Raw genomic sequence first — 13,445 nt, 5'->3', positions numbered from 1 at the left:
CTGCGTCCTGGCTCCTACCCTGTTTATACTCTTTATTAACCAAGTGGTGAAATTCCTCACAGACACTCCGACTGATGCCCCTTCATTGGGTGGGACTAAATTTCCTCTTTTAATATTTGCAGACGATACACTTATACTGGCCAAAACACAGAAGGGCCTGCAGGTTGCTATAAATAAATTTGTGGACTTCTGTAATGAGAATGATCTGGAAATTAACATCAACAAAACTAAGTTCATGGTCCTGACAAAAAATAAACCGAAGAGGGGTCATGTTACCATGAATGGGTCTAGCTTGGAGCAGGTTGAAGCAATGACATACCTTGGTGTTTCAATAGACTATAGATTAAGATGGAAAGAACAAGTGGCTGCGCTCAGTTTGAAATTTGCTCGCTTGTCCGGTTGTTTAGTAAAGGAGCAGCGATGTTCTCTTACTAAAAGAGTTTTACCGGCTCTTAAAATCTATAGTGCCAAAATTAGTTCAGCCATTTTATATGGGGCCGATATTTGGGGCTGTGTGGATCTGTCTGTCCTAGATAGGATACAGAGCAAATTCCTTCGAAACCTTGTCAGCCTCCCCCCTTCTACACCAGTCCTACCATTATTAATGGATATGGGCTTGCATTCTATTAAACATCAAGCCCTCTACAGGATGGTGGCACTGTGGAGGCGCATATGGTCTACCCCAGAACTTCCCATGTTTGCCCGAGAATTACAGGATGTGAGAATGCAGCAGGGGGCAGGTGACATACCGTGGTTCAAGCAAATTAAGATCACCTTGATCAAAATGGGTCTTCCTTTGCTCTGGTTTGAGCCGGGTTCTAATACTTTCCCTACAAAAAAAGACTTTAAACTACTTTTCTGGACCACGGTAAAAGTAGAACATGTTGCTCTTACGGAGAAACAGAACTTGACAGGTCAGTTTCTGCTTCACAAAATAGTCCCTCATATAGAGACCTACTGGGATGTTATTCCTAAAACATTAGATAGAAAATTATACCATCAGTTTCGTGTAGGCACACTTCCACTGAGGGTCTTTACTAATGGTTGGCAGAAGACAGAATCATCCCTTTGCCCCTGTTGTACTGACTGCAGAGAAACATTAGGTCACTTTTTATTTGTATGTACTGCTTATAGTGAACCACGATGTAAATGGTTGAAACCTGTATGTTCCAGACTTAATACCCGAGTGAGCAGCGAAGCTTTGTACATTCTGAGAACAAATACTGCTGAATGGCTATCCATTGGAATGGCTAAATTTCTTGGATGGGCTTGGCTAATCAGGATCAAGTCAGTTCGAAACTTATCGTCTTGAATAACTTTGAATAGCATGCATTTGCATTACACTATGGTCTGATCAGAACTGATGTCCAGTTTTCTTTCATATACAAATGTATATGTGTAAGTTTTTTTATATTTTTTTATCTTTAGTTATTTTCCTTTTTGACGTCTATACACGTATGTTTAATTGGGAATTTTTATCTACTTATTGTCATTTCTTATTTGACTGTTAGTATTGCTCTGAAACTTTATGATTCTGTTAATTTATTCGTACTGTTTGTACTGTATGTGTGTCTTTTATGAATAACAATTCGAAATAAAGACGTTAAAAACTGAAAACTGAAAACTGAAGCAGCAACAGCTTCATTTCCAACATCTATAATGGGCAGGTTTATGATATGGCAGGAATTAAACCAAGTGTAGACAATGCAAAAATAAGAGTCAACGACAATTGAAAAAACTATTTGGATGACCCAAAATAGGTCTAGCTGTAACAAGACCTATTGCTATGGGAAAAAGGAACAGTGCCAGAACTAAGCAGGCACAGAATATAGTATCTAGCAATACCCACACCAAGTATGTTTTCAGAGAACATGTTCAACACAGCTGCGGCAAATGTCACAGTTTAAGGGACAAGTCTCTCTCTCAAAAGAGAGAGATTTACAATGATTAATATGTATTAACATTTCATGCGCAAAAACAATACGGCTCCAGAACACAAAACAATGGATGAGGGAAATTTCTCAGCCAACCCAAGTGGAGAGTGTGATCATTCTTCAGGTGTCCTTCCTAATTTTGAAGATGAACTCTGTTTTCTAGATTTAAAAGAGTAGTAATAACACTGCAGAAATGTCGGCTTGTCGGACCTGGCTATTGTTTGCGGTGTCACCCCCAGATTTTTGTCTTCTGTTGCTAAAACCATTTTTGTTGGCATTAGGACTCTTTGCACTTTTTCCCTGCAACCCATTGGTTAATTGCTTGTGGTCTCTCCATTAACATAATACAATTGGCATCTACCTGATTGGTGCATTTAATTTACTTACAAGTCCATAGTAAATGGTATTATATGTACCCAGGGCCTGTAAAATAAATGCTGCTAGCTGGCCTGCAGCACTGATTGTATCACCCATTAAAGTAGCTCACTAAAACATACCTCAGGCCTGCGCTGCAGCCTGTTTTTCAGTTTTAGACGGACATTTCGAGCCCCAACCTTTTGCCAGGACTGAACCTTCCTTTTTTATACTTATAAGTTACCCCTAAGGTAAGCTCAAACAACTCATAGGGCAGGATTCCTGGCATTTAAAAAGTAGGACAAATGTATTTCAGTTTTACATTTCATGAAAGTGAAAATCACACAAAGTAATTTTTCACTGTAGCAAGGCATACTTTTCTATAAACTAACACTGAGTTATCATATAACACTTAATGAGTGATAACATTAGTTGGGGAGCTGATATACCTTGTTCACTCATTTGAATTATAATTTAAGATCCTCATTAATAGTAAAGTATGAATTTAAGTTACAATTCGGAAAATGCCCCTTTTCGAATGTTGCAATTTTCCTGCCTAAACCAAATGTGCCTTTTTGCCAGTGTCCAAAGGTCACTTGTCTCTTAATGTCTCTCCTGTTGTGTAAAGTGTGTTCTTTCCAGACCGGGAACTAAAAGGCCTTGGTGTGTGGAAGGGTCTTTTTCTCCTGAAAAGGATGGCCTGGATCGCTGTACACAGCCCTTTTGAGCTTCAAAGAGTAGCCTGAGTGCTGTGCCCTCCATTTCTTGACTTCTGAAGCTGCCTGTAACTGGCAAATATGCAGCTCACACCTAGGACTGCCTGCCCTTTGTTACCTTAGACACCTTGGAGCCAAACCCACTGGAAGTCCTGACCCCCAGAGGTTCCTCCCCAGGTCCCGGACCTTTGGCTGGTGTTATTGTGTACTTTTCCCAGCTGCAAACTGCGAAAACTTGACTCCAGGTGAAAATCCAGAGGTATTGGCCTCTTCGTTCACAACTGACTGTTTCCTCGAGGAGCAAGGTTGGCTAATGTGTGATCTCCTGCCTATACACACTCCCAGAGAGGTGCATAATCTCAGGAATTACCTCACAGAGTGGAAAGATTTCAGAATAATTGGACAATTTCCTACGTCCCTTTATGAAGACTCTACCATGTCTTATAAGAGAGAGGCAATGCATGCTTAACATAATGTACAATCTAACATGGGAAGATGGATTGTTGTTGGTAACGTTGGAAATGGTCTCTTTATAGATAAATGTATTTCACATGAGTGGGGTATTTTCGCCCATAAACATTTCCTTTATGAAAGACTTCCGAATTTGTTTTAATAGGAGATGAACAAGATCATCCTGTGTAACAACGTGTTTTTTTTACGATGTCTGGTATCAACAATTAGAGGGTTTATTAGATGGATTTATTGACAATGACAACAAAATAAAATTTGCATCTAACTATAGTACCAAAAAGATTACACTTCTGGACGTGGAATTATATATTCAACACATTGTTCTTTAAAGAAAAGTCGTGTAACTCTCCTTCATGGCACCAGCTCACATCCAAGGTCACAGATCAAGGATACAACATAAGGGGAAAAGATAAGGGCTAGGTGGAACTGTAGTGATCAGAGAGAATTTCACAGGAATCCCCTGGACATGCAAGCCAGATGTGAAATTAGAGGCTGTGACAGATTATTGACAGCAACAGCTGTGAGCATGGCAAACGTTGTTTACAGACAAACAACACTAAACTCCACGAAAACGAGAGGTAGAAGAGGAGCAATTGAAGACTAATTACACAGTACGGTACAAATATTGGCAACTTTAGTCGCCTCCGGAATAGGCATTGGGGGTTACTAACTAATAATTAGGCTACAACCGCGTTGACCATCAGAAGCATTATCAGCCCTAGTTATCCCTGTAAAGCACTTCCAGGAGTTGGTTCATTCAAACTGAAGAAAGGCTTTTACAGGTCTGGATACTGGAGCATATGCAGGCTGGAATTGGGTAAAATACAATTCTTTAGTCTGTAAATATGGCGGCACGAGGTTTAATAGAAAGATTAGAACCATCTGGCAGAATTACACACATTACTCATCTGCCTTTTATTATACAATGTTGTTTGCAACTCATTATACAATGTGCATGGCTCAAAGCCTTGACTTTGGGAGTGAAATTTCTTGGAATCCAACACATCTCAGTTAACCAACGAAGTGGTATCGGGGAACTTCGTCTGTGCAGAACTAAGGCCTTTTGGATTCTGAGATAAAAGTAGTTGAAATGAGGATACCGCACCTTCTGATTTTCACTCAGTTTCTACGGAGAGCCAGCTACACCAATATACATGATCCAAAATATGTAACAGTATTAGCGATTTAATTAGCATTTCTTTTTCATTTGAGAAACCACGTCAAAACAGTCTATTAAATTTCACCTTTTAGGCCCATCATAAACCTCGGTCTCAAATTGGACGTACTGACAGTGAAACAGCTACAAGTGGATAAGTATGACGTCAGAACTCCCGCTCTAAGATGGCAGAGACTATTAAATATGTTGTGAATACTTTGATTCTTAATATAGTCCTTTCTTTTTTCATAATTCAATGAAACATGCCTTTTGTGGTGCTTACCAGTGATGCCACAAACTTGTGACATATGATACATCAGACATGGAAGCAGCCACGGCCGGTAGTAGGTGTAACTGCAGGGCGGTGACGTGGGGAGGGGAGGGGCAGGGTGAGGGGTAGTAATGTATGGATCACAGACTTTAACAGGTTAGTAAACATATAAATAAATAAAACGAATTTCATTGTGCGCACTGCATCGCATTTGGTGATGCAGTGCACACAACGAAATTTGTTTTATTTATTTATATGTTTACTTACCTCACTTCATGTCCTGCAATCCGAATGAGAGACCACATATAACCATTACAAAATTGTGGATTCTTCAAACTACAAGCTGTGAGCCGCTGTGTTCAGATAGAGGCATCCGTCGTCCCTTTCTACCATTATTATTATATTATATTGTGTATACTTGGAACACCAAGAGCTCGAGACGCTGGGCTGCTAACATATCTAAAGGATGCCTTTCCTTCAGTTAAACTACTTAAAAGACCACTTTAAATTAACTTGTGACACATGCTTTACATGCTCTTAGCACTGCTAAAACAAATGTTGCAGTCCACTTTATTGTGCATATACCCTACACTATAGTCACCAAGTAGAGACATACATACATTGGAAATATGCTATAAGACTCATTTTATGTGAGGTAAGCCAAAACAGCAGATTTTAAGTCATGTAGAACTGGGCACTTTACCCTTTAAGGCACATAGTGTTTGTTGGGAAATGGCCCTCGCTGAAGGGTCACTCCAAAACGTTTGCATTCTTCCTCCTCTTTTTCTGACCTTCTTTTTATTGTATTTAGGAGTCTCAGCGCACTCTACCACAGCTGACCAGTGCTAAGGTACATGTGCTCTCTCCTCTAAACATGGTATAATTAGTTTACTCCTGTTTGGCATATTTGATTTACTTAAAAGCCCTTTGTAAAGTGGTATGCCATATACCCAGGTCCTGTAAAGTAAATGCTACTAGTGGGCCTGCAGAACTGATTGTGCCACTCACATAAGTAGCCTTTCAAACCTGTGTTAGGTTTTCCAATGCAGGGACAGTGTATGCAGTTTACAGTCACTTCAACTCGGCATTTAAAACTACTTGCCAAGTCTTAAACTCCCCTTTTATTAGATACAAGTCACCCCTAATGTAGGACCTAGGTAGCCTTAAGGGCATGGTGCCATGTAAGTAAAAGGTAGGACATGTACTTTCATGTTTTGTGTGTCAAACAGCCTATTTTGTTTTTAACTACTGTGAGGCCTACTCCAGCATTGTGAATTCCTTAATACACGTGTCATTCATGATCAGATCGAACTAGCTTTTTCATGTTTCCTGTTTGAAATTATATTGATGAATCCTATGAACGGGTGAAGTTGGATTTAACATTACTGTTTTAGAAATGCCTCTTTTAGAAAGTGTATGTACGCTAAACCTAAGGTTATAGCCTCCAAGTACACTACACACAAGCACTCCGAAGGAGTATATTGCATTATAAAATAAGTATTCAGATATGACAAGTATGTACATATACTGTGGAACTATCAACAAAAACCAGTACAAAACTGTTTTCCAAAGTAAATATCAAAAACAATGATGTTGGTTGCTCAAAAAATTCTTCTTTTATTGAGTAGACTTGGTATGTCTCCTTAAGAGAACGTCATTCAATAATACAAAATGTCAGTTGCAAGCTTCTTGCAGATTATGAAGGAATCCCAATGCATTTTGGGCATAACAACCTGCCCACGCTTTGCGTCGTCTGGCATCTGCTCCGAGAGGCTTTGCAAGGTTTCACACTGCTTTGCGCTGGTTCTTGCAGAGATCAGCTGGAAAACCCACTTCTGAGACCCTTAAACTGGAGAGAGGCACCTCAGGCATGGGCAGGTCTCACAGATGGCAGAGTCCAGCAGCACCAACAGAGTAGCAGGAAGTCATTTGTGTCTCTGAGACTTCTTAACCGGAGGCAAGCATACACAAGCCGTTGGAGAAAGTTCACAAGCAGGATACAGAGCAAAGTCCACTCCTTTGTCTTCTCCTAGGTAGAAGCAGCAACTGCAGGCCAATCCAGAAAAGTACATACAGCAAAGGGGCAGTCCTCCTCCTCGCAGCTCTTCAGCTCCTCTCCTTGGCAGAGGTTCCTCTTAATTCCAGAAGCAATCTAATTCTCTGGGGTTTAAGGTCCAATACTCATACCCCATTTTCTCTTTGATCTCTTTGTGGGTCTCTCTGAGTACAGTCCAAATCAGTCCTGTCCTCTCCAGTGCAGCATGACCACAGGAGGAAGAAACAGCATTGTGCAAGGGAGACACAGCCTACTTAGGTGCAAGTGAAACTCCTCCTACCACTCTAAATGCAGCCAATGTCTAACCAGCCCAGTTATGATTCACACAGGAAAAGGCAGGACATACCTCAACCCCCCTTGTGACTCTACAGTGAATGCACATCCCCAGTTCCTGTCACTTCAAAACCAGATTGTCAATACACAACCAGTAGATGCACACAGAATGGTTAAACAAGAAAATGCCTACTTTCTACAAGTGGCATTTTCAAACACACACTTTAAAAATCATCTTTACCAAATATTACATTCTGAGTTCAGTGAGCCTAAACTCTATTTCTCTATCTTGCCCCAACAAAAAGTTATAATTGTAAGATGTTACACTGCAACTCCCATGTTAGCCTACGGGACAGATAACTTTTCAACTGTGAAAAACTAAATTGGCAGTATGTCACTATCGTGGCATTCAAAACACACCACCACATGTCCTACCGTTTACATACACTGCACCCTGCCCATAGGGGTACCTTGGACCTACCTGAGGGGTTTCTTATGTGTGAGAAAAGGGAAGGTTAGGGCCTCTCAAGTGGGTGTACTTGCCAGGTTGACATGGCAGTTAAAAATTGCGCACACAGACACTACAGTGGTAGGTCTGAGACACATTTACAGGGTTACACATGTGGGTAGCACAACCAGTGCTGCAAGCCATCCAGTAGCATTTGATTAACAATCTCTGGCACACTGAGTGCACTTTACCAGGGAATAAATCAAATATGCCAATCACGAATAACCAATCATAATCATATTTTACACAGAGAGCATATGCACTTTAACACTGATCAGCAGTGGTAACGTGCCCAGAGTCCTGTAGCCAACAAAAACAGGCCAGGAAAAATAGGAGGAAGAAGCAAAATGTTTGGGGATTACCCTGCAAAAAACGCCATTTCCAACACTGATGCCCTCAACTGCTTTTAATCTTCCCGCTGCTCTCCTTGGAGAATGCCAGTTCCAAGAATTCTCTCTCATTGCTTCTTACTATAGATAAAAGTCCAAAATTCTGGTAGTTCCTTGATAACACCTTCCTAGTTATGCTCAAAGCACCAACAGAGCTGGAGATCTGAGGAAGGCTTTTAGGGTCCAGGATACAATTCAACAGTCAAAGGCAGGCTTCAACACTTTACTTCAAGTAAGGACTACAGCAAGGTGTATCCTAGTCCACTGCCAACTGGTTCTACTGTGAAAGAGATCCTCTAGATCTTCTCTTCAAACTGATATATCTATGAGCCACTAACATGCCAGACAAACTGACTCTTTAGAGTACTTACAAAGCAAGGGTACAAAGAGAAGTAGGTTTTCTGTAGTCTTTTTACAGGCAACCGCAATCAGGAAATCTCCTCTATATCTCTTTTGGGTTCCCGTATGTCCAGTTGTGTTAAAATCTAGATTGCGACGTAAACATTATCGGCGCCATCTTGTCTCTTTTCAGGCTCATATGTGTGCGTAAGCAGCAGCCATTTTGAACGCCATGGCCTCTCTGCCCACTGCCGATAGTCAGCGCGTCTCTCTCTCTCCCTCCCTGACCTCGCAAGCATCCCCCATGCACTGACAGCCCCCGCTCTCACATGCTTGGGCCATAAACCACCCCTTTCAGCGCGGCCCTGCCTCGGAACCACATCCCGTACCCGGCTAACACCTCCCTCCGTCCCTTCCATGATCACACATCCTTTGATGAACCCCCTTCCTCTGTGCCCGATTGTCCGGCCCGATCCCAGGCCATCACCTAGCCCTGCGGATACAGTTTATTGCCCCATACAGTAGGAAGATGTCCCTCTTCAAAGGATCTATGACTGATCAAAGCCCCCACCCCATGAGATCCGATCAGGGGCACACATTCCGGGAATCGGCAGAATATCCAGCTGCGCGACAGTCATCACCTACTGAGATCGGGGTGGGGACTTCTACTGTAAATGTGTGTGGGAACGGGCTTGAAGCGGGGATTCCGAGGATGTCTTTCCGTACTTCAAAGTATTAACAAGAATGTGTTTCATGCAATAAAGCCATAAACTTGTGTGTAAGACGCCAGGCCTCAGAGATGCGGAGAGAGCACCTCGAGAAGATACCCTGTTGTCTGATTTGACGTGTTCTGCTCCGTCGGAATGAACTTCTGTTTCCTGCCTTCCAGTCTCCAGCTCCTGCCTCTTTGTTTGATAATCTCGAGTGGTTTAAGAGGCGACTAACGCCGGGCAATACTTAAAAGTTATCGGTTGGAATCTGCCTACCCTTTTACAATTGGCGCCCAACACGGGGCCCATCAGCGACGCGTGGATCCAGTGGGAGAGGTCCTGACGACAGAGTGAACGACTGCAACGATCGGGAGTGCACCTGCCCGATAGCCCCTCGTCTGGCAGCCGATCATCCGAACTTCACCGGTTCCGAGCAGACCTCTCTCGAGTGATCTACGGTCCTGACTGGGAACCATCAGGAGTGCCGCGGCAATTACGGAGAATAGAGGACGATCGGGCGCTGGAAGTGGAAGACGAGAAACTGTCCATGCGGTCCGGGTAAAGTCGTGTAACACGACAAATTGCGAAACGATTGTTTGAAAATACTAGTATTTGCTCATTGATTGTTTTTGAGATATTCTCTGCCTGCAAACGGGGAAGAATAGGAATATTCCCTCTCCCTTTGCAGATAGTTAAGGGTAGGTAACACGGACCTTTGTCCCCCTTTGTAATCTGTCGTGCCTATTTTTCTCCCCACTGATTGATTGATTGTCCGAACATTGATTGTTCGAAGTTGGTTCTTTTGAGGTATTCTCTGTTTGCAAATAACGTAGAATAGAAATATTCTGTCTAGTCTTTGCAAGTAGTGAAAGGATAGGTAGTGCGGACCTTTGTCCCCCCTTTGTAATCTGTCATGCCTATCCTCTCCCCACTGATTTGTAGTTGGTTCAGCCCGGACCGCTTATTAGAGATGAACCATCCAGCTCCACTGGAAGGCACCCCTAATAAGGACATGTTCACTAAATATGGACTAGTCGCCATAGCTTATAGTAAGCTATGGCATAAATACACAAGAAAGGATCAGGAAAGTCAGTGGCCACTGATAGGATCCTTTGATAATGATAAAATAAACGTGCTGGAAACAGCCCTTCGTAACAATAAGACAACGCCCACTATGCTTGATAGTCTCGGCATGTGGCGCAAAGAAGCAGAGCAGCGAAAAAAGAGAAAAGAAGCTCACCTAGCTGCTAGAAAGTTAGAGGAAGAGATAAAGGAGAGAGAGGAAGCCAAACAGAATAAGAGTCCGAAACATCGGGCCAGTGTCCCGTTAGAACACCCTCTACGCTCTACCCTGAGTTACCCTCGAAACAACGAGCGAACGAGCGAACGATGATTTATTACTAGGTCCCCCAATCATCTATATGCCCCCTCCATATGCCCCTTCCCAACCCTTAGTACAACACCCACAGCCCCCAAGTACAGGTGAGAATAGTGCCAGGACCTCGGACCTCGCGGCCTCCGCGCCGGCTGAGCCTCTTGTACTCAACGCAGCTCAAGCAGTAACAATAGATGACCCTGAAACTAGAAGGAAAGATTCCACTAGAATGAACCGATTAAGCAAAGATGAACGAGCCGGGATTGATAAGATAGTGAAGACACTGGTGGAACAAAAAGAGAGTGAGGAATACGTAACGGATATGTACAATTCATATGCCAACAGCCACAGACGACACTTTGTTGTGTGATTTTGTTATCACACCCTCAATACCTATGAGGATCGATATCAAGACAAAGGTCCTGAGAGCCTAACGACTATGTATAGGAAAGTTGACATTGGGGATGAAGGCGAGTGTGATGTGATGGACCTCTTCACGCGTACGCTTGAAGTTTTCCGCCACCTCACTGAACAGAGGCCAGAAACTAACGCTACGACTCCTGTAGCGACCGAACCCCGAACAGAAAAAACTGACACAATGATGCCTATAAAGGAGGCTGCTCCCTATTGGGTTCCCCCACGAGGACAGGGAACACATGATGACATTAACCACCAAGATGCAAGAGGGAGGGTAGTTTATAACTGGGTCTACCAACCATGGGATCGGCAAGACATCCTGACTTTCCGAAAGTCCTTGCCTGATTTACGAAAGAACCCCACTGCCTTTTACACGGAATGTGGCACAGCCTTAGGTTCGACGATTATGACCCTAGCGGACATCGATTTGTTTTTCGGGCTATGTCTGCCAGCTGATGTGTGGAAGCAAATCCGGAAAGTCGACCACCTTGAGCTGTTCGGACATACCTGGTCACAACTCGATGGCATAGATAGGCAACGAGAGCCCGGACAGAAACACTTAAAATCCATTCTATACCTCCCAGACAAGATCGTCCAGAAATTGAAAACCCTGATCCCAGAGAAGAAGGTGGACAGGTCGATAGTAACGGCCTGCCGCCAGAAACCCCAGGAAGACGTATCAGAATACTTCTCCCGGTTTGAGACGGTGTTCTCCGATTACAGTGGCCAGGACATGACTACTGCAACCGGACATCATCTGTTTGTCCAGAATTATGTCAAGGGTCTGTCGCAAGAAGTCTCGCAGAAACTACAGACTAGCGAGAGTAGCTGGGCGGCCTCCAAACCTGCGGCTATCCTTAAGATGGCCCAGTACTATGAGCATCAAAAGAATGAGAACGGTAGGGTGACTGAGAAAAAGAAAAAGGACCTGCAGGAAAGGGTGATGATTGCTCAGTTGCAAGGGGTGACTATAGGAAGGGAGCAGTACAAAGGAAGCTACCAATCGAATGCTCCTAGAAATCCACCCCCTAGAGACCGTACATACGCACTCTACGCTGGACGTAAAGACATCGATGAGAACCAGTGTGCGTTTTGCAAAGGATTTGGTCATTGGAAATCCCAGTGTCCGGTTCTGCTAGAAGCAAACAAAAATAGGGACACAAGAGACGTAGCGGGTGGGCCAAGAAATAGAGGACAGGGACGAGGGTACACAAACGACACCAACAACGACAGGCCAGGCAGACCGAACACGTTTGACCGTCCCCGACAGAACCAGTGCCATCAGTCTGACTACGACAATGCCCACGACTTCGCATAGGACTGCCAAGGGCAAGGGAGGGATCCAGTCGAGCTCCATGTTGACCAGCAAGGCCCTTATGTCACCGCTAAGGTCCTGGGTACGAAGTCTCCATTTTTGGTAGACACTGGCGCAACACGTAGTGCGTTATCTAAACGACTGATTCCAAGGGCACCCTTGTCTGGATCACATGTGACATCAATAGGTTTTGATGGAACGCCCTCCACTAATCCCTTGTCCACGCTGATCTCTTTTGACTTGGAAAATAACACCACCGACACAATGTTTTTGCTCTCGTCCAACACCCCCGATGCCATTATGGGACTTGACTTATTGAAACATTTCCGAGCTACTATTAGGTGTTCACAAGACGGAATTCGAGTCATTCTGTACGACAACCCGACTCTGCTCAGACCTTGTCCCACACGACGCATTTTTTCCATCACTGATGCTGACTTGTCTCTACTCGACACCCTACCTCTGTACCTGTGGGCCAAAACTGACTCGGACGTAGGACGCATGATGATTGACCCTGTACATATAACTGTTCGACAGGACGCAGTGCTCCCAAAACTTCCACAATATCGTATATCGCCCGAGGGCAAGAAGGCATTGGTAAAGATCATCCAGTACCTGATAGATGCAGGAGTGGTAGAGGAAGTAGTTAGCAATGTTTGCAACAGCCCTATCCTACCCATTGTAAAGAAGCAGGGTGAGGGAGATGAGAAAGCGTACCGCTTCATCATCGACCTATGAGAGGTCAACAAAGTAGTTGTACCTCAGTACCCTGTAGTCTCAGACATCACCACCATTCTGACTCTGATTCCTTCCACTGCCACCACTGCCACCACCTTCACTGTAACCGACCTCAAGAACGCATTCTTCTCCATCCCCATCCACCCTGACAGCCGCTACCTTTTCGGCTTCACCTTAAAAGCCCGCTCATTTAGATTTTGTAGAGCACGCCAAGGCTACACTGAAAGTCCCAGCATCTATAGCCAGGCCCTCAAGAGACAACTGGACGCAGTCCAGTTACCAGACGGAGTGGAGTTGATACAGTACGTTGATGATATCCTTTTGGCGGCCAACACCACTCCACTTGCAGTCACAGCCACCATCCAACTCCTGCACTTCCTCGCGGAAAATGGCCACAAGGTCTCCAAGAAGAAGTTGCAATTC

At 43.9% G+C, this 13,445-nt stretch overlaps 2 protein-coding genes across 5 annotated transcripts in view; both read right to left on the bottom strand.

Moving 5' to 3' along the window:
- ARAP2 (ArfGAP with RhoGAP domain, ankyrin repeat and PH domain 2) overlaps window positions 1-13,445 on the bottom strand; it is a 1,514,823-nt gene that overhangs the window by 576,267 nt on the left and 925,111 nt on the right. The gene's annotated exons all lie outside the window — the stretch shown is intronic.
- The window catches only part of LOC144821946 (uncharacterized), a 53,513-nt gene continuing 40,918 nt past the window's right edge, over window positions 851-13,445 (bottom strand). Inside the window, exon 5 of the mRNA XM_078679090.1 lies at window positions 851-971. Coding sequence (XP_078535216.1) covers window positions 851-971 — 121 coding nt within the window. The remainder of the gene's footprint in view (window positions 972-13,445) is intronic.

The sequence above is a fragment of the Lissotriton helveticus genome, chromosome 2_2, assembly GCF_964261635.1.
Source record: "Lissotriton helveticus chromosome 2_2, aLisHel1.1, whole genome shotgun sequence".
NCBI classification, from domain to species: domain Eukaryota; kingdom Metazoa; phylum Chordata; class Amphibia; order Caudata; family Salamandridae; genus Lissotriton; species Lissotriton helveticus.
The sequence above is the reverse complement of the archived record's forward strand: the minus strand, read 5'-3'. Positions and strand labels throughout refer to the sequence as shown.